The 24027-nt window shown below is 42.5% G+C and overlaps 1 protein-coding gene across 1 annotated transcript in view; it reads right to left on the bottom strand.

The window, feature by feature from the left end:
* CHN1 (chimerin 1) overlaps nt 1-8362 on the bottom strand; it is a 104618-nt gene extending 96256 nt beyond the window's left edge. Inside the window, exon 1 of the mRNA XM_082314525.1 lies at nt 8245-8362. Coding sequence (XP_082170651.1) covers nt 8245-8347 — 103 coding nt within the window. The 5' untranslated portion in view covers nt 8348-8362. The remainder of the gene's footprint in view (nt 1-8244) is intronic.
* Nucleotides 8363-24027: the final 15665 nt, after the last annotated feature.

Genomic DNA, 24027 nt, shown 5'->3' with positions numbered 1-24027 from the left:
GGATGCAGTTTTTCTAATGCATTCTCCTAGGGGACTAAGATCTGGTCATGTGAAAAAACAGACCACATTATCACATTCTATCAGTATTAAACAAAATTTTAACCAAAAGCTAACCAGCCCTGACAGACTCTTCACGATGCTTATCATGGAACTGCTCATAAAGTCACAAAAATAAATTTGGGGACGAATGTATCAAACCATATCATGGAAGTTAGACTCCCACAGGAATAGATAGGATTTTGCAAGCACATTTTCCAGTAACTATGAAATCGCTTCAGAAATGTCACCTTTTTCATTCAGATAGAGGATGAACAAATATTTTGAGTGCTGGAAATGTCAAATGTCAATCGGCTCTTTCACAGAGGCTGTTGCAGACACAGTGAATACTCCTGGCTTCCCAGCTGGGTGCGATCAACCCTCCTCCCCCTGACTAGAACCAGGACATTGACCCACCACTCCACTGCACAGCTAAACCCTCAGGAACAGCGTGGAGGACTGCAGAAACTCTTCCCAGCATCTTCTTGGGTCTGGCCCATGAGGGTGCTTGAGGGTCAGATGCCATGCAATTATAAAGTGCTAGCTGTATTGTTAAATGCTTTAGAAGACCAAATATTTCAGTGACTTTAAATGACACTTTTCCTTGTTTCAAAACAGACTCAAAAAAAGCAAAATCTAGAGGGTTTTTAATTTTCTGCCATCATTTATAAAGACGTACAAGGCAGATACAATCCACCCCACTGAAATGACAACCAAGCCAGTTTATGATTTTACAAGGGAGCAGGAAGCATCTCATATTCTGTTCATCACTACAAAAGTGCCCTTGGGCCAGGTCTTGGGTCTGTTTTGTTTTGTTTCATCTGAAGACACGTTTCTGCAGAACTGTACGATCTCTGTCCACAAGGTGGAGCAGCTAAATAGCCTGAGACGCAGAGGCTAAGCCACAAGTTCAGAAAAAGGAAAAAGAATCATCTAACAACGCACAGTTGACTGTTAGACTGCACAGAGCGGTTACCTATGCCTGCACCCTTGGTGCATCCTGATTAATGTGCTTTTATTTGGCAGAAATAACATAGCCTTCTAAAAGGCTTGTATTACGTTTATGCTTCGAGTTTATTTATTAAGGTAGTATTTAAGTCATAACTATGGTACTGCCATTGTATGTAAACACATTCTTTTCTTGACACTGAGACATGCTTTCTATCACATGGAAATCTTTCAGTATGTCTAAAAAACCAGCCAAGAACTCTTGGAGAGAGTTAGTAAGAGAATAAAGTCCTCAAAGCCAACAAGGCAGAAAGGATCAGCTGAGTCCAAAACAAACAGAAGAAAACCCAGATTTACAGTGAAACATCAGTCCTTGGCTGACGTGAAGTGTGCATCAGCAAAGCTTGGGAATTCTTTCTGGATCCTTGGATCCAGAGTATATTTCACTTCAACACCATCAGATGAGATTCTGTGCTACTCAGACTGTCTCCACTTCCTAGCAGGTCACTTGATGCCAAGGAGGAAAGGGATGCATTTGTTCAATGGTGTGCCTGAGCTGATGATATCGCAAGAGAATCTCTTTGGAGAAAATTCCAAAACCTCATCTTAATTCATTACTTGTGCACACAATTGGACTTGACCTTTCCAGCTTCAGCAACAGTCCTCAAACCTCTGATTTCTTAAGATTCTTATACAATATTTGCAATTAATAGAAAACAATTTTATACCAGCCACTGCGTGAACCACACTTCTAAGCGCTAAGCTGAGAAGCCCTGACTGAAATGTTTTCATCCTTGTTTATAAGTGTTACCATCACTTCTCTGATATTTTGATCAATTGATACCAATTTACTAGTTAATAGATCCATCCTCTTTTCCCAGTTCCTACGCAGGTTTCCCTTTCGATTTTTTCCTGAGATTGCATTGCCAGCAAAACCTTTTCAAGGTTGCTCTCCTTATTTGCCTCATTAGGTTCTATAGATTAGGTAAGGTTAGCACAGCACCTAGGAGAAAATAATCTTATGATTCTCAGCAGTTGGACGCTTTCCCTCCCAGATACATGAATGGGAGTCAGAAGATTGAGTTTCTCTCTAACATGCTTCCCATTTTTAACAAATCACCTTCATTTTTAAATCTTGTTAAAAAAACCCAAACATTGTACTAATGTCCCTAAACTGTTTTGTCTAATTAAGCTATTTGAAGTTCCTATTGTGACTAGATGTTGAATTGCTTAAGTCTCCTTTAAAATTAGCCTGTGTCAGCCGGTACTGAATGAAGCTCAAGTATTTTAAGCAAGGGCTAAACACTTCAAGAGCATCTACTGTGACCAGGTTAAAAAGATCACTTTGAATTCATTGCTTTACTGGTGAAGAAGATCTAGCATAGGCAGTGCAACATGGGTATGTATTCACTCTGAAAACCACTTCAAGAGCGTAAGATAAGCAATGACATTCTTTACGCATTTCTTTTTGGCCTAGAAGCACCAGTGATGGGTACCATTCCTATGGCACGCCACATTTATGTTCCCTGGAGAGACAAAAGCCCTACTATAAATGCCCCAATTCCATGAACAAACTTCCATTACCTCCTTCAATTAAGGAACAGATTCAAAGAACACTTCTCTGGCACAAACTGACTCTTTAGCTAAGGGGCTCTGCCAACTTATACCATCACAGCTAGCCACAAGTTTTAAGTGTAGTTCAGGGCCACATACAAAAATTCAGAGGAGAACAACTTGAAGTGTAGGTGATCTATTCACCTCCTGTTCTTAGAAGGCTCTGCACATAAGACAAGAAATAAGCAGATTAATTTTTGAGTCTTTCCTATCCTGTAGAGAATCCGCAGGCATTACCTGTTGTGAGACATTTTCTAGAGGAACATTTGCTTCCTATGTTCCTGCGACTAAGCTAACCAAGCACTGTAAAATTTAAAAGCCTTCCCTAAGCAAGCAAAACATTTATTTAGGGAACAATGAATTGATTTAATTTCTCTACAGTATCTTTAAGATTGTCACATTGGAAAATAAGCACTTGTACCAACATAAGCATACCCTACTTTTTGAAGCAGCCGCAAGACAGTAAGTATGCATGGAGAACAGTAATCACAGATGCATAGAATTTAAACCAGTAATCTATTAATTAGCGTTTCAAGTATAGAAGAACTTATTTCAAAAGGTTTGCCTCATATGCATAGTAGTAGTTAGATTAATAGAAAATGACTTCTGTGCATTACAACACCAGAGCTCGCAGCTGTGGAAAGGAATTCTGTTAAATGGGCAAATTAATATTTGCATGCTCCTTCAACAATGTATGGACACCTGAAATGGAGGTATAATTGGTTTCTTTGTCCTGACTGTAGCAATGTATTGCTCTTTTCTTTTCATCTGATATTTTCCCTATAAATTTCTCTAAAAACTGCCCTTGTTCATCATCTCCTTAAATAACCATATCTGTCATGCTGACTACAGCTCTGTCTCTAATCCCATTCATCTGCAGCCACTCATCAGAGTGCAAGCACTTCAAAGATTAAAAAAGAATTGCCTCACTTCTCATTTCTTAACCACCAACATTCAGGAGGGTGAGTTTTCATCCATTGGCAGGCTCTGAGCGAGAAGGCAAGAGCATGAATAACTAATGACAAATATGTCCATGAAGATCTCTCCTGGCCGTTTTGAAATGTCTTCCTTTGTTCACACAAGGGAGTTGATGAGCAAACAAATGAACAGAAAGGGAATTCATAAAATATAAGGACAACTCATAGGCACTAAAACATAATATAAAACTATTTTTCTTTCAAAGTACAACGCTGACTTTCTCTAAACACTTCTCAGGACATTCAAAGACACAAGCAAACAGTGGTAGCAATGGGATAACATAACACTTCCCCTCCTTTTTCCTCTACATTGTTTGTTATCTTTCCCATACTTGAGTCATCCAAGTGGAATGACAGCACACACCTCAGCCGTGTCACTGCAAGATCTCACAGCTTAGGGTATTAACAGATGGGCTCTAGGAAGTCCAGACATAGAAACATAACTGATTGCTCTTCCTGTCTCTGCGAAGCTGCTACCCCTTGCAGGAATTCAGCAGAGCAGAAGCGGTGGGTATCCTTTAGCTGCTTCCCTGCTAAACCAGGCAAGTGGCTTCAGCCCAGCTCCACGAAGGCTGGGCATGAAGCCACTGGGCTTTGTGCTGAAACAGCAGAGGAGGACACCGGCTTACACGCCATTCCAGCTGCTGCAGCAGGCAGAAAGAAATGGTTAGAGAGAAAAAAAGAGGCTACACCTGCAATCACCACAACCTTTTGTAAGGGAACATGAATCTGCTATAGGATGAAAACCAGCACTAGAATTGGACATCTGCTCAAGTTCCAGAGATTTATATGCACTGGGTGTGAAAGCCTGCACTGTTTCGTGGAGGAAGACTTTTTTAAAATCCCTGTCAACTCTTGGTAGGCAATGCATGAATATAGATACCAAATTCATCGCATCTATTATTTGCAACAAACAACAGGATCAGGCAGCATTTTTTTTTTTTTCCACTTCTCAAATATATTGACTGTCTTCCAGTCTTCTGCTGGTGCGGTCCTAGTACAGGATCTGCTTTCCTCTGTTAGATCAAACCTGTGCTCTAAGTGCTTGGCCTCTAGAACACAAACTCAATGTACTTGTGAAACTCTACTTCTACTGGTATCACAAAAAGCCATGTCACATATGGGTGATCGCCTGTGGTCACAACAGGCCATTTCTGCCACCATAACTTTGTGTAACTACGAAACCTGTTGGGATGACGCTTTTGCCTGAAGTAGCCAACATGGTTGATAGGTAACAGAAGTCTGTTTTCAGCCACCAACTTCCATGCTCTCCCATCTCTGATTGCTTCCAACAGGGGCTGCTCTTCCTCTCCATCTCCATGGAGCAGTTGACCTCCTCTCTCTCATAACCCACACCACACATGGCCTCATCAGCTGTACCACTGCGCTGTGGAAACATGGGCAGCTCCCTACCACCTGCCATACAGCCAACAGTCAGCACAGGATACCTTGGAAGGTCATGACTGGGAGAATACGACAGGATGAAGAAAAGAATTTTAAAATAACTAAGACTGAGAAAGTGAAGAGTCTTAACATTTCTCCTCCTTTATGCCTTAATGTTGCATCATAATCTGGACAATAAGCTGTAACTGAAAAGGAATAAGAAGTCAGGAGACACACATAGTCCAAGGGTGACAGACTTTTTCTGTCAGAGAAAAATGCTGTTGATACACCAGAAGCTCTTTTCTCCAACCAACTTTCCAAAGAGTCTCAAGGTGCCGCCTCAAAGGTGCAAACTGCAGTTAGTGCTCTAGCAGCTACATGGTGCTGCTCTGAGGACAGCGGCAAAGGGCAACCTCCAACAGGAACAGGAAACTCCCAACCACTCTGCCAAATAGAAAATATAAGGCATACCTGACCTTTCAACTGCCGGATAACTGCATGTCCGTTTTAGTCCAGAATCCACAACAACGTCACCCTGCTCCCTAGTCCTGTGCCCTTTTAGTACAGTCTTTGGACTATGCACCGAAATAGCCATAAAACAGTATCAAGAGCATGGAGAAAGCACATTATGACATTTCCCATCCCTCTCTTCTCTCTTGCTGTGCTCGCACACATACACGCATTAATCGAAAGGGACCCAGCAAACCTGGTGGATTTTCCCCCCCAAGCTGACATGGCAATTTATCTCAAGTTTCACACGCTTTGTAGCACATCCTATTAGAAGCAGTCCCAGAATGTGTGAAATTTGGTTCAGTGTGATATACCATTATGGGTTAGGGAAAAAAAAATGAAATATTGAGCATAGAATTTATGTGAACGAGCAGAACCAAAGCAAACACCTCCCTCAGGACCTGTTTGCTCAGGACAGTTTTACTGGTATAAGATAGGTATGAATTTAAAATAGTACAATTATAGCTGCTTAATCCCTCAAAACAGATACATTTATTCCGGCACATTTGTTCTGCCTTTCGCCAGATGTGCTGATGTTGCTTTGGTTAGGGGCTTACATTGAAATGAACGAAAAAAACCATTCTTTCAGGAGTTATATTTTTAATGAGTTACTATGGGTCAGCTATGGCACAGTAGCTGAAAATGCAACTACCCACAGGTAGCCAAAATTCAAGATAAAGGCTGAACGCTGTTCTTGAAGTTCAAAGCAAGCATGTTGCGGTCCATCTTTGTAATATGCTAAGAGACAAAACATAGCAAGCTACCTCAGCTCAGAGGACACACAGCAACGCAGTAAGCTGTGCTAACTCAACCGTAAGTAAATCACCACCTCATCTGCAAACATATTGCACATTTTCTGCATTTACACGACTCCCACTCACACTCTTGCATTCATAGTTTAAGATGTACTCTAAATTTATGAAAGGCACCACATTCATCTGTTGACACGCATTAGCCTTATTTGTTGCATTGTTTTATTGTCACTTTGTGTTTTCTTAAAAGGGTGAAATCTTGAGGTTTTACCCTTAGCAAGATATTGTTTAAAACCTACACACAGCAAGGTACCCCACTCTATCTTCTCTTTGCTCATTATCTTTTACATGTATCAATGTCATTTACTCTAACAACAGACACGGCAGCACACAAAAACATCTAATTCAATTTACTTTGTAATGCAAATTTATATTATATAAAAATGTCATTAAGTAGATAAAATACATGTGAATTAAAAAAAGAATCACGTAAGCTTAAAAAAACAGGCACCTGACTTAGGAATGCCACTTTATTTAAAAGCTGAAATTAAAATATTCTTAATTTTTGCAGCCAAAGATTGTAATGACATATTAACTACTCACCACAGAAAAAGTGCATTTTCAATGGCCTAAAAATTTGATTTTTGGTTAAGGACAACAACAGTATTTACCTCGAGCCCCTGCGTTACAACCTACCCCTTTTCTTAACAAGCTGAAGTTACAATGATACGATGTAATATGCACAGTAGGCTATTTTACAAAAGCCAATCTGCCATTTGAGCACTCTCCATGTTGACTTGCGCTTGTAAGCTAAAGAGCTCGATGCCGACCCTGCAACTGACAACGCGCAGGGTCCCCATACGTGCACCGGCTCCTCCAGAAGTCCGGGCGCTCACGTGAACCCAGTGACAAGATCAGGCCTATAACGATGGAGACGGTTTACTCCACTGTGAACTATGATTTACCGCCTTTTGCATCCTGAAAAACTCAGGCAGGAAATATAAATACAAGTGACAGCACTGTAGCTAAATCCAATACCGCATAGATTTTATCTACGGAGAACTACCTTGCAACACATGCTAAACTTGCTTTTAGATGGGGCTTAATATGCCATGATAACATAATAGGTGTCAAATTTTAAGAAAACCCATGAAACCATTTTTATTCTTTTAAGAAATTGTATCAGCCCAAGAATCACGAGATGAATGAACGCAAGTCATTTGTTTACACAGGAAGTAAAATCCACAGTCTAAACACTACAAATAGACGTCACAACATCACTTAAACCTATTCAGTAGGAATCACTTCTGGCGCATGAGCTTCTTACAAGAAAGAGCATCCCGATTATCCTGTTAATTCTGTACTGATGTTAGGCATGCTAATTTCCGCTTTCCTTTGCATTGTTGCATTTACCTAAGGTTGCTGGAAGCAGTTTGTAGCTTTTCTGCTCCCCACTGCACAACTCAGCATACTAAGCATAAGGGAGCTTAACAACCTTACTTAAGAGAACCCACATGTTCAACAGTTAAAACTACAGTTTCCACACGCCGGTTCCCACCACGCCGTCTCAGGCTGCGAAGCCAGCCGCCGCAACGCTCGCAGCCTCCCGAAACCATCCTTTCATGAATCCCTGCTATTAAACGCAATTACAGAAACGCGTCTGATCGTTACGGGCAATTAAGCCCCGCACCCCGGCGCTCCCGGGAGAGCGCGGGTCCCTCGTTAGCCGGCCCACGGCTCCGCCGCGCAGCTCCTCGGGCGACCGGCGGCCCGCGCAGGCACCGTAACTTTTATTTGCCCTCCGCGCCCCGCAGCCGGCGGGCAGCCCGAGCCCACGCCGCGGCCGGCACCGGGGGCTGCCCCCGGGCCGCGCTACTCCCACAGCCACCCCCGGGCGCGGGGCGGCGCAGCGGCCCCGGCCTCCGGCGGCCCCCGGGCCGGCGCCCACGCCCAGGCGCTGCCGTGCGGCAGACAATGGGGGCCGGCGGCCCCGCGCCCGCCGGGCTGAGGCGGCGGGTACTCACCGAACAAGGTCAGAGCCATCGCGGCGGCGGCGGGGCGGGCCCGGCGGGCGGCGGGGGCTGGCCGGGCGGCGCGGGGCTGGCATTGGCGCGGCAGCTCTCGCATCAGCGGCGGGGCGCACCTGCAACACAAGTTGGGCGCGGGGCTGTCAGGGCGCCCCGCGGCACCGGCGGCCGCTGCCACTTGCTGCCGCGGGGCTGGGGCGGGGCGGCGCGGAGCGGGGCGGCCGCAGCCCGCGGCGGAGGGGAGGGCAGGGCCCGGGGCGGAGGGGGGGGGGGGACACACGACGGCCGGGGACGCGCGGCAGCGGCGGGGAGCTCCCCGCTCCCGCCCCTCCCGCCCCCGCTCACGCTGCGGCCCGCCGCCTCGGGGAGCCATCTTGCGCCGCCACACGACCCGCCTTCCTCCCGCCGCAGCCGGCGGGACGGTTCCCATGGCAACGCGGCCGGCCCGCCGCCCGCCGGGGCACAAAGGGAAGCGCCGTCCCCTCAGGCGGGGCGGGCGGCGGGGCTCCCCCGGCCGCGGCGGGGGGCGGCGGCCCTGGCCCCCATCCCCCCGCACCTACGTGGCACCGGCCGCGCCCGGTTCGTCCCTCGGGCACCCGCCGGGGCCGCCCCGGGCGACTCCTCTCCGCTAAGGAGATTCCCTGTGGCAACCAGCCGCGGGGGAGCGGCCCGCCCCGGCCCGGAGCGGGCTGCCCCCCGGGGGGCTCGGCCTGCGCCTCTTCAGCCTCGGCAGGGCTGCGCCTACCTGGTACGGGAGAGGAGCCAAGGGTCTTGTGAGAAACGTGAATTTTTTAAAGCGAGATGAAAATTTCCACTTACAAGCATGAAGAGAGCAAAACTGTGGAATTCCCTTCAAAATGTTTTGGTGTGAGAAATTTCAGCCAGCCCAGCTGCCATCATTGTTTGCTGTCCAGGACTGTAAATTTCAGAGCTAAAAGCATTTAATTGAAAAGACAGCATTGCGCCCGGTGTAACTCATTTATACAGTTTGCATTTTTAACCTGAAAGCAGATACTTAAAACAGAGGTTAGGTAGCACTCAGCAGGTCTTCCCCAGCGAGCGGGGGACAATCAGACCCGCCTCCTCTAGCGCTACAGTAGTTTCTCAATTGCAACTGTTACTTCACCTCTCAGATGCAAGCTGTGTGTGCCCAGAATTCAAATCCAGCCCGAGCACGATCGACACACGTTGTTTACTCAAATTTAATCTGTTACAGCTGTGCAAACCCCCAACCTTCAGCGGAGGCTCCGGAGACATCAGCCAGGGCAAGCAGATTGTGCAGGTGTTTTTATGAGCGTCATACAGCCTGGGCCGCTGCGGTGGCTACCGCAGTGGGAAGCACGCGTGCAAGACAAGGTTTTTGCCATAGCACGGTCTGAAGGAGGAAGAGTGTGTATGGAGGCTGCATCCACAGCTGCTGCAATTAATGGTTCCAGTTGTGTGAATGCAGCTCGGGGTCAGCAAGCACATAAAATACATTTTTTTTCCAACAAGGCAGCTAAAACATAAAGGTCTGTATGGGTGGGTATGTGTGTAATGGGTGTTCTGTGTAGTTAGCTTCACACGGGTTTTCATACTCTGAATTCTACCTAATCTTTTTGTAGAGAACAAAAGGGAAAGATTGTGTGGGAAAGTGTTCAATATCTTTAAATCTTGTTTAATACAACAAGAAAAACATGGGGTTTTGTTATGTCTGTCAAATATTTCAAAACATAGGTTTTTATCTTGATATATTTTGCTTAGTGTGCAAAGTTAAAAAAAATAAACATTTTATCCCAGAGTGATCGTTTCCTTCATTTTATTCCTTCCCAAATGAATTCTAGCACAACGGACCTGATTTCACGAAACATTTTCATTTTGCGTGTATAAAGTGCAGAAGTTTATTGAGCAGCTGGACTACTGAGAAATAATATTTTAACTGCAGAGCTGAAAGAAGGTTAAAAATAGATGAAAAATGGTTTGGAAAAAAGCAACACAAAAAAATCTTTGCCGTTCTGCCTACATGATTTGACGTTTGTGTACACGGAGTGTTTTGCTTTGCTTTTCGGAAATCAGTTGGATCTTCGTACAGATTTTTTTTTTTCTCTTATATTTCCTGGAATTAAATCCCAAGCTTTCACTCCAACTTCCTTCAATTAAATAGCCAGCTTTTACTCTTCCACTGCTCCAAAATCTTTATTGCTATCTACTGAACTGCATGTTTACATTAGAAATGTTTTCCTGTCTAGAGAGAGTAACACTGTTTATTTTTCATAATAGGCATTATCACTACTAGAGTTGTTAAGATCAGTCTGGGTAATTTGATTAGTCATTTCAATTGTCTAGTAATGCCTTCGCTATTAACGCAGCTATGGCTAAAACCGAGGGAAGCGCGTTGGTCGTTTCACAGTCAGTTACTAGAGTCATATTGTACTGTGCCAGGAAGAGTTCTGCAGCTGATCTGGGTTTTCAGACCAAATTGAGCTCAATCATTATTTCCGATTGGATTATTTGCTTGGTTTGGGAGGATGTTTTGGCCTGCAGAGAACAGCAGCAGCTTTGGGAAGGGCTTCACGGGCAGGCTCGTACCCAGAGCCCTCGACCGGCCCTCGCAGGTGTTGGCAGAGGAAAGGTGCTGGGGGTGGCCGGGAGAGTGGCCGTTCACGGTGTGCACCGTCTTACCCGGCAGCAACTCTGGCTTTTACAAAGGCTGATAGCCTTGACACAGCAGGAAGAAATCAAAGGTGCAGATCAGAAAAAAAATTAGCCCGAAGTTGACGAGGTGAAGGTCCCTTCCCCCGCACCCTGCTTTTTGAATGGACCTGAAATCCTCAGGGCGATTTCTGTTTAATGACGATGTTATCTTGAAATTACATAACGCCTTATCAGGCCAGCACATCTTAGCGTACCAGCAATAACAATGATTTAACTACAACTCTGGGAATTTCGTTAGAAGGGAGCCGGAGCCTCTGGAGCGCTCACCCTCCCTTGCCTTGCGCAGGGGCGCGGGGAGGAAAGGCGGACGCTCCCGAGCAGCTGGCCCAAAGCCCCAGCCCGGCCCTGTGCCGCCAGAGCAGCTGTTCCTTCCGAGAGACCCCAGCTCTTTTGCAGGGGAGAGCACAAAAGAGGACCCCCTTTTGCACAAGCTTGATTTAAAAGGCAGCAAGGATGAGCTTGGTGTCTTGCTCCTTGAAAAGCCCTCCTTTTCAAAATCAGTTTGTTAGCATCACATTCGGTAGAAAAAGCACTATATACTTGCCACCTGGTAGGAATATTTGGGGGTGTATTTACAAAGCATACCTCAAGAATAAAGTCTCCAGAAGATTAATATATACGTAACACGCTATTTTCTGGCCTGCTCATTGTCCTTCGGTAGGTTTCTTGCCTCGTCTCCCAAGCCTCAAGCCTCTTTAAATACTGCAGTCAGTTACTACTGCTTCATTCTTCACGTAAAACTTCATTACTGGGATTTGGGGTTGGTTTCCAGTGTTTAGGTTTTTTTTTATTTTGGCCTTTCTCCTTTTGCCCCCTCGCTCTTGGTGCTGAGCACTGCAGGAGCAATGACCCATTTTCCACACTGGCCTTTCTTTGATCCATCACCTTGTCTGAGGGCCTGGTACAAAAATTGCTTCTAATTACCAGACATTTATTCTTCAAGCCTTAACTAATTCACTAATCATATAGTGATAAATGAGATTTTAAAATTAATCACTGACATTTTTGAAGATTTGTACACAACTGCAAAGAAAGGTTCCCAGCTAGTAAATATAATGTGGTGTGAAGAAAAAAAACCCCATAAATTAAAGCTGTCCTGTATTAATGGGAAGCAGTAAAAGTGAAGACACGGTGAGATGTTACCTGATGAATAGGGATATCACAGTTAGTGTCTTCCTGCAACAGACCCCCTTGACAGCAGGAAAACAGCACCGTAGAAGCCTTGTCACGTGCAGAATTTAATTTAGCTTCTAATGTGTAATTGCTGGGAGTTTGTGGGGCAGGCGGGAAGGCGGCCCAGGGCTGCCTTACTGAGCAGACTCAGAGTTCACAGTATCTGCAACGGAACATTTAATCCTTGGAAAATGGCAAGGCAGATTTCTACCACTTGTTCAGTAAGATAAATTCAAGTGTTCTATCTAATTTAAAAGTCATCAATAAAAAGTTTGAAGACTGACTACTAAGCTTGCTACTTAAAATTAATGTTTATATAGATGACAGTTATTTGAACATAACATCAAGCCTATCACCAAACCCAGAATTGTCATTGCACATTGCCAGCATTTTGGACAATCTTTCTCCCTTTGATGAGAGAACTGGCATTTGAGCTTATCTTTTGGACGCTGTTGTTGTTCATTATTAATGGAAAAGTCATTTAAGCACAATATTACCCAGCACTGTACAGGCACAGAGGGAGACAGAATCCCTGCATCAAGTACCGCAGCTATGAGCAACCTTTGCAAACCAGACATCACCAATGTTTTACTGGGATCTATGTTAGTCTGTAGATTTTTGCAGTAATTAATTTTTTTTTCTTTTATCTGCAGGGTACAGACTAGCAAAGTAACAGTTACTAGGGGGAACTTGTGTGTTGAATTTATGATCATTGCCAAAGAAAGCGAGATATGTGTAACATATCCACCATACCTTCTGTTTTAAATCACAACTACCCCATTATAAACGCCCATTTGGCATCCTATCCTGATCAATAGGAATTGCCCTATATCCCATAACAACTTAGAGCAGTTTAGTATGCAGTAGGTGATGTACATCAATGAAATGAAAAACGGGCTTAACCTGCCTGCTTTTGGCTCTCTGGGTCATGCAAAAATGTTTAACAGGCATAGGTGACAACAACGACCTTTAGAGCTACATTTTTTTTCTGGTTACGCTAGAAGTGAATGCCACAAGATCTAAGGGGAAGCAGCACAGGAGCTCAATCTTAATTTTAAAACTAAACTAAAGCTGTTTGCTTAATGTCTAAACAATTTGCTGTGTTTAGACTGATGTTATGAGACATTATGCCATTTCTGAATGAAACTGCATTAAAAGAAAAAAGCTCACTTTTGCCCATGCTTCCTGAGCAAAGTCCTTTCCAAAATAATTCTTAAGGACTTTTACATTATGATTCCCGCTTATTTGGGTTTCCAAGACTTGTGCATGAATGTGATGAGAATTACATCATGAACAAGTATTATGGATAGGATATAGTAGATGCTATCTATGTATCTTGGCAAAATCATACGATCTTAATCTTTGATGTAATTTCCAGTAAAAAGAAAATCAGCACCTGAATTACTCTTCACAGCCAGCTTTTCCCAAGCAATAGATAAAATCAGCTGCACTTTCCAAGAACATCCACTTTTGCCCCCCTAAGAAACATCTCTGCTCTAACATTGCTGACGTAAGTAGGCTGGAGAACAGAAAATACTGAGCTAGGTACATCTGAAGTACATCTTTTTTTCTTCTGAATTAGGTGGCTACTTTCAAGTTCTCTGACAGGTATCCTGCCCTGTCTTTCATGTCAAGAACTCCCTTATTCCTATTTTCTTCCAAGCTTTCACCTTTACCTTATTATTTATTTAATCAACATCGACCAATTCCTCTAATACTTCAAACACAAATTTACAGGTACTTATAATCATAGAATGCTTTGGGATGGAAGGGACCTTTAAAGGTCATCTAGTCCAACCCCCCTGCAATGAGCAGGGACATCTTCAACTGGATCAGGTTGCTCAGAGCCCCAGCCAGCCTGGCCTTGAATGTTTCCAAGGACAGGGTGTCTAGAACTTCTCTGGGCAACCCGTTCCAGTGTTTCACCACTCTCATCGTGAAAAATTTCTTCCTTATATCCAGTCTGAATCTACTGTCTTTTAGTTTAAAACCATTTTTAGTTTAAAACCATTACCCTTTGTCCTGTTGCAGCAGACCTTGCTAAAAAGACTATCCCCATCTTTCTTGTAGGCCCCCTTTAAGTATTGAAAGGCTGCAATAAGGTCTCCTCGCAACCTTCTCTTCTCCAGGCTGAACAACCCCAGCTCTTTCAGCCTTTCCCCATAGGAGAGGTGTTCCATCCCTCTGGTCATTTTTGTGGCCAGCACTACAGTTGTGCCAAGGAAGGACTGGTCTTCCTGCCTCCTGCATGTCTAAGGACAGAGGCTGGAAAAGGATTAGAAAATGAAGTGTGCTATACAGAAAAGGAAAATCTGGAGCTAAAATTTCTTTTATAATCACTATCACATAAATTGCTAGGTTTGACCAAAACTAAATGAGACCTTCCATTAGGGTGTGAGCTTCCTGAGAGTGCAAGCACACAAGCAAGTTGCTGGTCACCCTAATGCTCTCTGTGGCTCGTGGTCGCTCAGTGCGTTGGGGTTTATGCTGACACTCGGAGCTTTCCTCTCGCAACACGTTCCAGGGGATGTTTAGAGCAAGCAATATCAAAATAGGCGAGTGACTAAACTATTTATAACTGCAAAAGGGTGTTTTTATTTGCAGCTGCTCTGAATATACTTTAACACCAGGCTTTTTATGAGCTTTCTTATTGCTTGTGTGCACACTACTAGCATATCCTATCACCACAGACCTCTAAAGCAAGTTATTAATAAAATTATTAAAATATTAGGAAACTTCAAAATCGCTTGCACTTTTGGCCAGATATAAGAGCTATGTAGTCTAAGTTATATTTTTAAGAGTCCTGCATATGAAACACAATATGTTTTCGATTGCTTGTTTTATTAAGTGAAACGAACAGGCTAATTAAAGAAATTCCAGGAAGTTTCTGCTTTCTGTCTCCTAGGGACAAGCCTCAAGTGTCAAAGGAGATAATACTGATGGCTATAAAACACCCAACTGTGTTTATACTGGCTGTAAAATGCAGCTTATAGCTTCTATTTAACTTTCATAATATTTCCTTTTTATACCATGCTTAGAAATACATATAAAGGCATTAGTTGAAGTAGTGCTTGTATATATTTGAAAAAAAATTGGAAATTGCAAGTAAAAAAACAGAAGGCAAGCCATTGGCAAAATAGTTTTAGGAATAAACTGTTATGAGTATAATTTCATCTATAAACACTAAAAACTAAGAACAAGCTAGCCAGCAAAAAAAAATCTGCAAGATACTTCTAGTCCTGACTTTCAAGATGTCTTTAACCCTGAGCAGATGATCTCCTGCTTGAAGATGTACGCTATGCCACAGAATTGGTGGTGGGTCTTCATGCAATCAGTTGACTTCTAGATCCACTGGATGGCTTTGAGGAACTGCTAAAGAAATTAAACCTTCTCATAAGCAACCCACACCTGCAATTCTGAAGTGCTATATAGAACCTACATGCTCTTAGTGCAATTATTTGATTTTCTAATACCAGAGCCCTCAAAGTAATTTCTACTTTCTTAGAGAAGCCAATGTATGTTACTGAAGCCATTCAAACAGAATGTTTGTAGTGATGGTATTAGTTATCCCATGCAACTTGCTTCTCTGACAGAGTTGCATCTTCTAGGATACTTAGGGTTCTTTGAAAGAATGTCTAAGTTTTAGAGCACATGAAACATTTGAGGGTATTTTAAAGCTCAATAATGCGCTTTACATGAAGAAGGGTGTATGGGCCCTGGTAAGGCAAACTGCATCAAATTTGAAGTTGAATTTTATGTGATATAGTTTAGAAAATTGACTATATGAATAAGAAGTGAACTTTGGAGATGTTCTGAGAATTTCCTGCTGTGTAGACATGGGTAATCTAGTTATCAAGTGCCTTTGTAGAATGAACTTCAATGGCCTGAATATGCTTCTAAGTCCAAGTCTCAAAGTGCTGAGATAGCAGAAGTACTGGATAACTAATTTGCTGTTCAACGAATCTCTACGAGAGGTGTGTTTTCTTCCACCAGGGAGACTTTTAAAGGAGAATATAAAACTGTTCAAACCGAGCAAGCGAGCACATGCACTAGTGGTACCTTTCGGCTTTACTGCACTTGCCACAGCTAACTCTGCACGCCGGCAGGTAACGGCGGCAGGGCACAAAAAGCAGCATAGAATAACATTGGAAATATCTTGCAAGACCAGCATTAGCTCTTCAGGATCGCAGAGAGAGATGACATTAACCAAAGCAGCTTCAAAGAGCTGAGGGAGATTAAAGTTTTTCCTCTTAATGATTCTAAAGTGTTATTGAAGGGATCAATAGCTTTTCCTGTTAAACAAGCTGTTTAAATCAAGTATTCCTGGAGAGGAGAGAAGCCAATCCTGGAAGTAATAGTGGGATTTAATTAGGATTTGAGATTTACACTATTCATTAATTGATCTGCCAGTCTTACAATAGCTTTAGTGAACTGTAAGTTTCTAACAATAAGATTCCTTATGAAAGGACAAAATTATCTGGTCCCTTCTGAGCCCTTTTATCTGTGCCAAAAAGCATAATCTATTATGCGGTCCCCACAGAGAGAAATTTCTCCTTTCTGTACCTGATGTCACTGTTTTTTCTGGGGGAGGAGAGGATGGGGAAGGAAGAAAAAGGTGTTATTTCCCCTTCCCGTAATAATAAAATAATTACATCCCATGCTTGTGCACATTTTGCTTATTGTTAACTAAGACACATGGAAAGCCCCTCAACAAAGAAAAAACTAGAAAGGCAGATATCCAGGTCCTAAATTGGCAATGCCAGAGACAATTACTAAGACTTGGTGACTTCTCTGCATGCAGCAGTTTTATTTTAAACAAAACCAGAGATCACACAACTGATCTTGCAATCTGACTTGCACATCACTGCACTAACCTCAGATCTGGAATTCAACTTCACATGTTCAATTGTAAACTCATGCGATCCCCAATCAAACAGATATATAGGAAACTAATTCATGGTTTAGTCCTTCCAAAATTCAGTTCCTAGTGGTTTTCTACACACAGTAGAGATATGATACCAACACTTTCAGCCTGTGGAAATACAATGACTTCAGACTTCAGAGTTTATTATCTACAGCAACAAGTGACTGATAAGAGGAGCCGTTTCCAAAGAGCTTTTTTTAAAAATTTTTTCTAAAACCCCAGTAAGTCAAGGAAATATGTGTTGAAAAGAGGCAACCAAGCAAAGCTCTTGGGCAAACACTGTACAGCAGTGCATGAGCAGGGGGACCCAGGCCCTCACCATTCCAGTGCTGGTCGCAGCAAAGTCTCAACTGCCAATTTGCTGCTTGGTCTTAGAAAAGAGCTTCTTTCGTCCACCAAGGGAAAACTACTCTTCTTTCTGGTCTCAGATGGACATATTTTTAAGAAGAATGTGTCTTAAGCTGTTTTAAGGGAACATGGGACAAAGAAATCCAATTAGTTTATTCTCCGAGTGTGTCAAAATCAAAAGCATTAATCCAGATTATCATATTATGCAGCATTAAAATTAATTTCCTCTCTATAGCAGATAGTCATTATCCATATAAAGACAAAAAAAACATTAAAAGTAACATTGCCTATGCTCTGTCCAGTTCTTTGAAGGAATGAAAAACATTGTGTAGGCACTATATACTGGTTCACTTACATTTGTCTTTAGCTTGACAGCTTCAGAAAACATAGATGCAAAGTTCAGGTGGATGGTTACTAATCAGATTGCTTTCACTATTCTTTCCCCTTTATTTCAAGGTTTGATCGCATGGCCATTTGCTCTTAAGATTTCTTTTCTTCCCTGTGCGCACAACCGAACGCCTTCCTTCTGCCTGTGTACCCTCTTCAAAGCAGCCTGCTGCTCTGAAAACTTGAGAGTGAAGGGCAGATGCAGCCTCAACACCTGCAAGACTACGGTTGTTACTCAGAGAAAGCCACTATTCTAGCTTTAAGAAATTGTCCCCGATCTAGGGATTTCCTCATGTATTTTTAGCTAGGACAAACAAGACAGGTTTCTTGATGCTTTTCAGGCTACATTTGTAAACGTTACCCAAACTCTTCCCATTCTGCCTACCGAAACGTGCTTCCATGACAATTTACTCCCACCTAAACCAGTGCTGCCCTAGTCCCGTTTCTGCTCCCTCCTCTTTCTTTGCAGCTGCACTGGCCGTTGCTGACGCCACGGCCCGGGGAGGCAGCCGGCAGCTTCCTAGAGGGCCAGGTGAGCGCAGGAGGGCCAGTGCTGGCGTCGCAGCAAGGGCAGCGAGCCCACAGCAGCGTGAACTCTCACATGAGCCTCCTGGTGAGCTGTGCTGTCAGTGCCCTTGTTAATCGGACACTTCAGTCTGCTTCAGTTTACTTCAAATATCATACAAAACAAGAACCAAAATGAAGGATTTCTTTATCCATCCACAGGCTCCCTGACAGCCCATCAAACCTATGCCATGCCATCTTCATTGACTTCTACGATAATGTCAGCAGGGCAGGTGAGATTTCTGCACCAGCCTGCAGAATACCTGTCTGAGACCCTCTGTCTAATTACAGCCCTGGCGACCGCTGCTGCGAGCATCTTGCAATGGAACAGGGTAACACGGACCACTAGATGGAGAAATTCAAATAGTGCATGGAAAAAGCAGACCCATCACCACCAACAGCAGCTCCTTCTTATGGAGTGCAAAACCATAGGAAGGTGAAGCACTGCAGAGCTCTCTTCACTCAGCTCTGTCTAGGAGGTGGGAGTATCTCCATCAGTGGGCTCAAGTCACATGCAGGGTGTGATCGCTGTCCCCTGTCCCCAGTTTACATTGGTGAATGCATTTAAATATAATTACAAGGGGGTTTATTATTTGTTCTTGCTGTACAAGCAAAGTCTGTTATGCTACTCTAGAAGTCAGTTCATGGCAGTTACTTTTCAGGAGTCTATTCTAGAGGCCAAATTTTAGTGTTGTCTTTTTTTTTTTTTTTTTTTTTTAAGAGTTTATAGTCTTCCCTAAGGAGTTGAGCAGGCAAACTGTGAACTGTGCTATGAAGAGACTGGTACCATTGCCTGGTAGTTCATCAGAAGAGCAAAGGGAATGGTTTCCCCTTATCTCCTTGGAGAACGATGAACCAGAGGGAAAAGCCTCCTGCCAGAAGAGAAACAGGTGAACAGTCAGTGAAGCAGAGGTGGCTTTCAACTTCTCTTCGTACAGCACTGGCCAAATAAACATTTTTGTATTTTATTATCGAGTAACAGTAAGGTGAAGCCTGCCAACTCTGTCTGAAAGTTTATTCAACCCTTAGCAGGGGAAACCTCCACTGCCTGCCCGAGGCTGGCAGCAGGCGAAGGGAGGGAGCTCACAGGCAGCGGGGCAGCCCGGCTGCTACGGGTGTAGACCGGGGGAAGCTGTACCATTCCCCAGCCTCTCTATCTTCCTCTCTCAAGAGCTTAATGTGCTGTAAAATGTAGAATATCAGGAAGAAAAAAAAAACCAAACAACTTTATAGCAATATGAAGAATGTATTTGCTCAAAATATTTAGCAGTTACCACTAGATGGCATTTTGTTCCTGAGAAATTAGAAACTCCCAGGTTTTGAATTACTTATTACAGACAGCAGGAAAGAGTATGAAATGGAATTACTTACCTCATTCGGTTAATAATTTATTATCCATTGTCTTGTATAAGCAAGACATCACTAGCACAAGACCCTTTTTCTTGCAAATTTCTAAATCCCTTTATTTAACTATAGCTTGTGACTCTTCTCTTCAGCCCCTTGCTCAGTAGGTAGAGGTTTAAGCTGTAGTCAACACTTACCAAATATCTTTTCCACATTTTTAAATGAAAGACAAATGTAGGCCAGTTCACAGACTTTGAGCATGCCATGGAAATCTGCCAGAAATGTCTTGCTCCAGTAACTGTACACAGTATTTCCTGTGTTATTTTTGGATAAACCCTTCATACAGATTGCAGTACAAAAAAGAATTCCCATTCAGGAATAGAGCGGTTATAATTTGATTATTATGAAAAAAATAACTTCATAATATCCACTTATTAATGTTATACTTTGTGCCAGTTCATTTTAATTTCAGGTTGTACAAGCTGTGACGTACAAGACGAATTTCCATGCTTAGTCTTTGCAGGGTACAATGTATCGTACCCAGAGGTACAATGGAATTCTGCAGGGCACATCCTGGGGTGAGATGTAGGTAGTTCCTTTAATGTCCATAAGCCTCTCAATATCTGATTAAAACCAAGCAAGAGAATTTCCCTTACTCTGCAGCAAAACAGGAGACTAGGTGAACTATTAACTTTTTCCTTAAAAGAGACTAGAGTACAGTTAAATCTTACTTACAGAAAGTCAAAACAACTTCAATAAATGTACTTAATTTAATTTTGCATGTATGCAAAGATACACAATATTATGAGGATGTTTTTTTCGTTAGATCATCATACGTACTGCTGCTCTGAGCATACGGCAGCCTGTTTAACAGTTCATCACAGCAAAATTCAGCAATGAGAATATTGACATAACTTCATTTCCCACTGAAATTCTGAAAGAAAAAACAATCAAAAAACCCAGAACAGAACCCAAAAGATATTCCAAGTATGCTCTTTGAAAAACAATTAAGTTTTTTCTGTAGTATAAAACTGCATACCAACATACTTCAGAAATACTTCACTTTCAAGTGTTTTTTAATAATATACTCAATGTATCTAAAGTGTAGGTCTCACACCAAGGTCTCTTGCTATTAACAGGTCTTCAGCTCCAGTGGCAATGGCAGTGGTAATTGCTGCTAGCCACAGACAAGGGGCTGAATGACTGTTGGTAGATTAGACAAATTATCCAAATCTTTCAGGGTGGAGGCTTATGGCAGCTTTCAAATAACCCATAAACACTAATATCATAGATTTCTGAGCACTTGAAGACTAAAATTGAGAAAATGTTCAGGAAAAAATCTTCCCTGCTTAGACTAAGCAGCTGTAAGGCTCTAGGTATGACAGTGACTTCTGAGGAGTGACTCTGGGCCTTAGAAAGAAACGCAATATTGAGTTAAAAGTAAAAAAGAGAGATAATCGCTGGATCATGATGCACAGAAAATCTGTGCATCATTCAAATTTTCTTTGACTAAATTATGTTTACTGACTGAAGCACTGCTGGTGATCAGCAGCTGGCTAAATCGGATCCTGCTCCCATACCTGCTTGGGAAAGCTTCATTATAGAAGGAACTTAACTTCCCTAGGGTAAAATTAATCTTTACCTCTTCATAGAACAGGCACAAGTTTCTTTGAAATTGTCATTGTAGGAAAGCTCATTTGATTTAAGTCAAATATTTCAAGAACTGGTGTACTGCAGAATTTTATGTGGCTTTGTATTCGTTTAGTAAGTATACACGTGCACCTTTTTTTTTTTTTAAATTTAGCTTAATACTATTCTCCAGCAACATGAGACGGACTGAAACAAATCAATGGGCATGTCAAAACAAAACTTTACACTCTCTAAAAGTTTGTGTTTATAACAATCTAACTCTGCTGAAGTGGTGACATTTTCTTAGGTAGACAAGACCCACAGGATTTTATGCACCCTAATGAACATGTCTGGGTGCCTGGGGTATTATAAAGGGCAGTTAGGTTAAGTGGGGGTGTGTGCCCTTATCCCATAGGTAAGAACAAAATTTAAACTAGATGTGAAATTACAAGAGCAGGTAAAGATCATGCATTTCTTTCCCAAAACAAAATGACTTTGCCAGACCTTTGCAACAAGGAAAAGGCCAGAATTTATAACAAACTGGTACTTACAATTTAAAGAGACCATAGAAGGGAAGCATCCGAGTCAGTATAACGTGTTTCCACCCCAAGGAAGCCAATGCTGTGCCACATGATCGGCAGAAGTGACAAATACAGCTATGCTGACAACTCAGAAACGGCATTCCCGTTGTGTGGTGACTGGAAACAGCTCAGCTATCTATGGCCAGCAACCTTCTCACACAGCACTCAAGAGAGCGCTGCATAATTTATAGAAGAAAAAAGAGTTATGTCCTATTAGAATCAGAGCTCTAAAAGGTTTGGGTAAAGTGTTAAAGACAGCATAAAAAAGTCTTTCATATATTCACACATATGTGAAAGTCATAAATTGTAAACTTACTAGCTGGCGATTCATTAAATATTCAACAAAATGATCAAGCGTTCAAAACGTTCCTCTCATCCAGTGAAATATACAGCATCTGGTCACCATTTACAAGGATTATCTATTTTCTCAGCGAAAATCATTAGCCCTTTAAAGCAATTCTGCTGAAAGGGAGGACAGAAAACAAGAAAACTGAAAGAAGCCTTTTGCTTCTTTTGAAATCATAACCGTGCTGACTATAAAATTTGCTGGCATTTTACGGACAGCCAGAATGACTGTACTATATGTTATATCGCCTTTAAGAGCATCTTCCTCAACACGGGGTCATGAATAACAGGATGTTTATACTACTTACCTCAAGTGAGATCAAAACATTCCAAGCATCACTGTAAACATTTTGAAGAAATAGATGATCGCGGAAGGCGTCTTCGTGTCAGCGAGCGTGTCAGAGAACGGGGCTGGCATAACTGAGCAGTGAAACACAGCACCTTGTTCAGGGGGAATAGTTGGCGAACGGTGTGGACTATTTTTTCTTCCATTTCATTTTCTTAATTTATTCAGAAAGGCAATTTATTTTGCTGCTAAAGGAGAAGGCTTGTTGTCGCTTTACTTGTCTCCCTTTTCCCCGATTAGAATCCTAGGCATAGGACGTGGATGTAATAATTTCCCATTTTATTTTTAAACATAAACAAATTAGTAGGCTTTTTGAAATCATTCCGTTTCTAAAATGCATCAGCCCAGTGATTTAACAAGGACAGTATTTTTGCCTTCTGTAATGGTCTAGAACAAGTAATTCAGCTAACGGGAGGGAAATGCTATTTACGTGCCGTGCCAATACTAGCTTGCAGCGAAACAAGAGCAGGGACTTTTTAGGCAGTGGAAAAAAAAAAATATATATACCTTAACTTTTGTCTTACGGGTAGCTAAACACACCCATCAGACCTGCATTCATTGCATTCAATCCGCCTGGGGACAGACGGTATTAAATGGAATTGTAACAGCTCATGTTTGTACTTTGATGTATTAAGCTAGCCCTCGGCGACAGTTAGGCGAGGAAAACCTGGTTACCTGCAGTTCTGTTCCTCTGAAGGGACCTGTGTGACAGCGCGCTCCTTCCTGCAGCCCATCTCCTCCCTCCAGCGCTGACAGATCTCCCTTAGCCACAGAGGGCTGTCCTTTAAGCTCCTTAATTGTAAGCTGGAGTATCACCAGGCCCTGCCGTCCAAAGTGGTTACGAATACTGCCCACGCCCTACTCTGCTTTGTGTCTGCTGTTGGGGTTAAAAACAGACAGAAAAAAGTTCCTAGAAGCACAACTCCTTTTCTTTGCCTCAAGCTGCTTTGTACCTTTCTGTACCTTTGTACCTTTTGTACCTTTGTTACCATTTCCAATCAGTCTATGCATCTTAAGCTACTGTCTCTTTACCTATGGATTAAAAATAATAAATATACTTGCCTAATGATTTCACAACATTTTCTGATTAAATATTCATTCCTAGATTAAATTCTGTTATAGGTAGTTTATTTAAAAATTTAAGAATCTTCTCTCCCCTCCCTCCTCTTCCCCCCAAATGAATAGGAAAAAAGTGCTTGGAACAACATGCATCATTATAAAACTGGTAATAGAAGAGGGACAGAGACTTTGAGCAAGGTTTAAAATAAAATAATTAAAATTGGATCAAGTTTATGTGTCTTGTTATTCTATTGACAGCCACGTAATTAGATTATCACTAACCCCACACCTAGGAAGTTAGAAACGCTTTTTGAAGATCGTTGCACTTTGCACAATTACGAAGCCATCAGCATCCAACCTGCTCTCATGAGTTGTGCGGAGAATCT

Source organism: Platalea leucorodia (genome assembly GCF_965183815.1).
Source record: "Platalea leucorodia genome assembly, chromosome: 5".
Classification (NCBI taxonomy): Eukaryota; Metazoa; Chordata; class Aves; order Pelecaniformes; family Threskiornithidae; genus Platalea; species Platalea leucorodia.
This window is presented reverse-complemented; position numbering and strand designations above follow the sequence as displayed.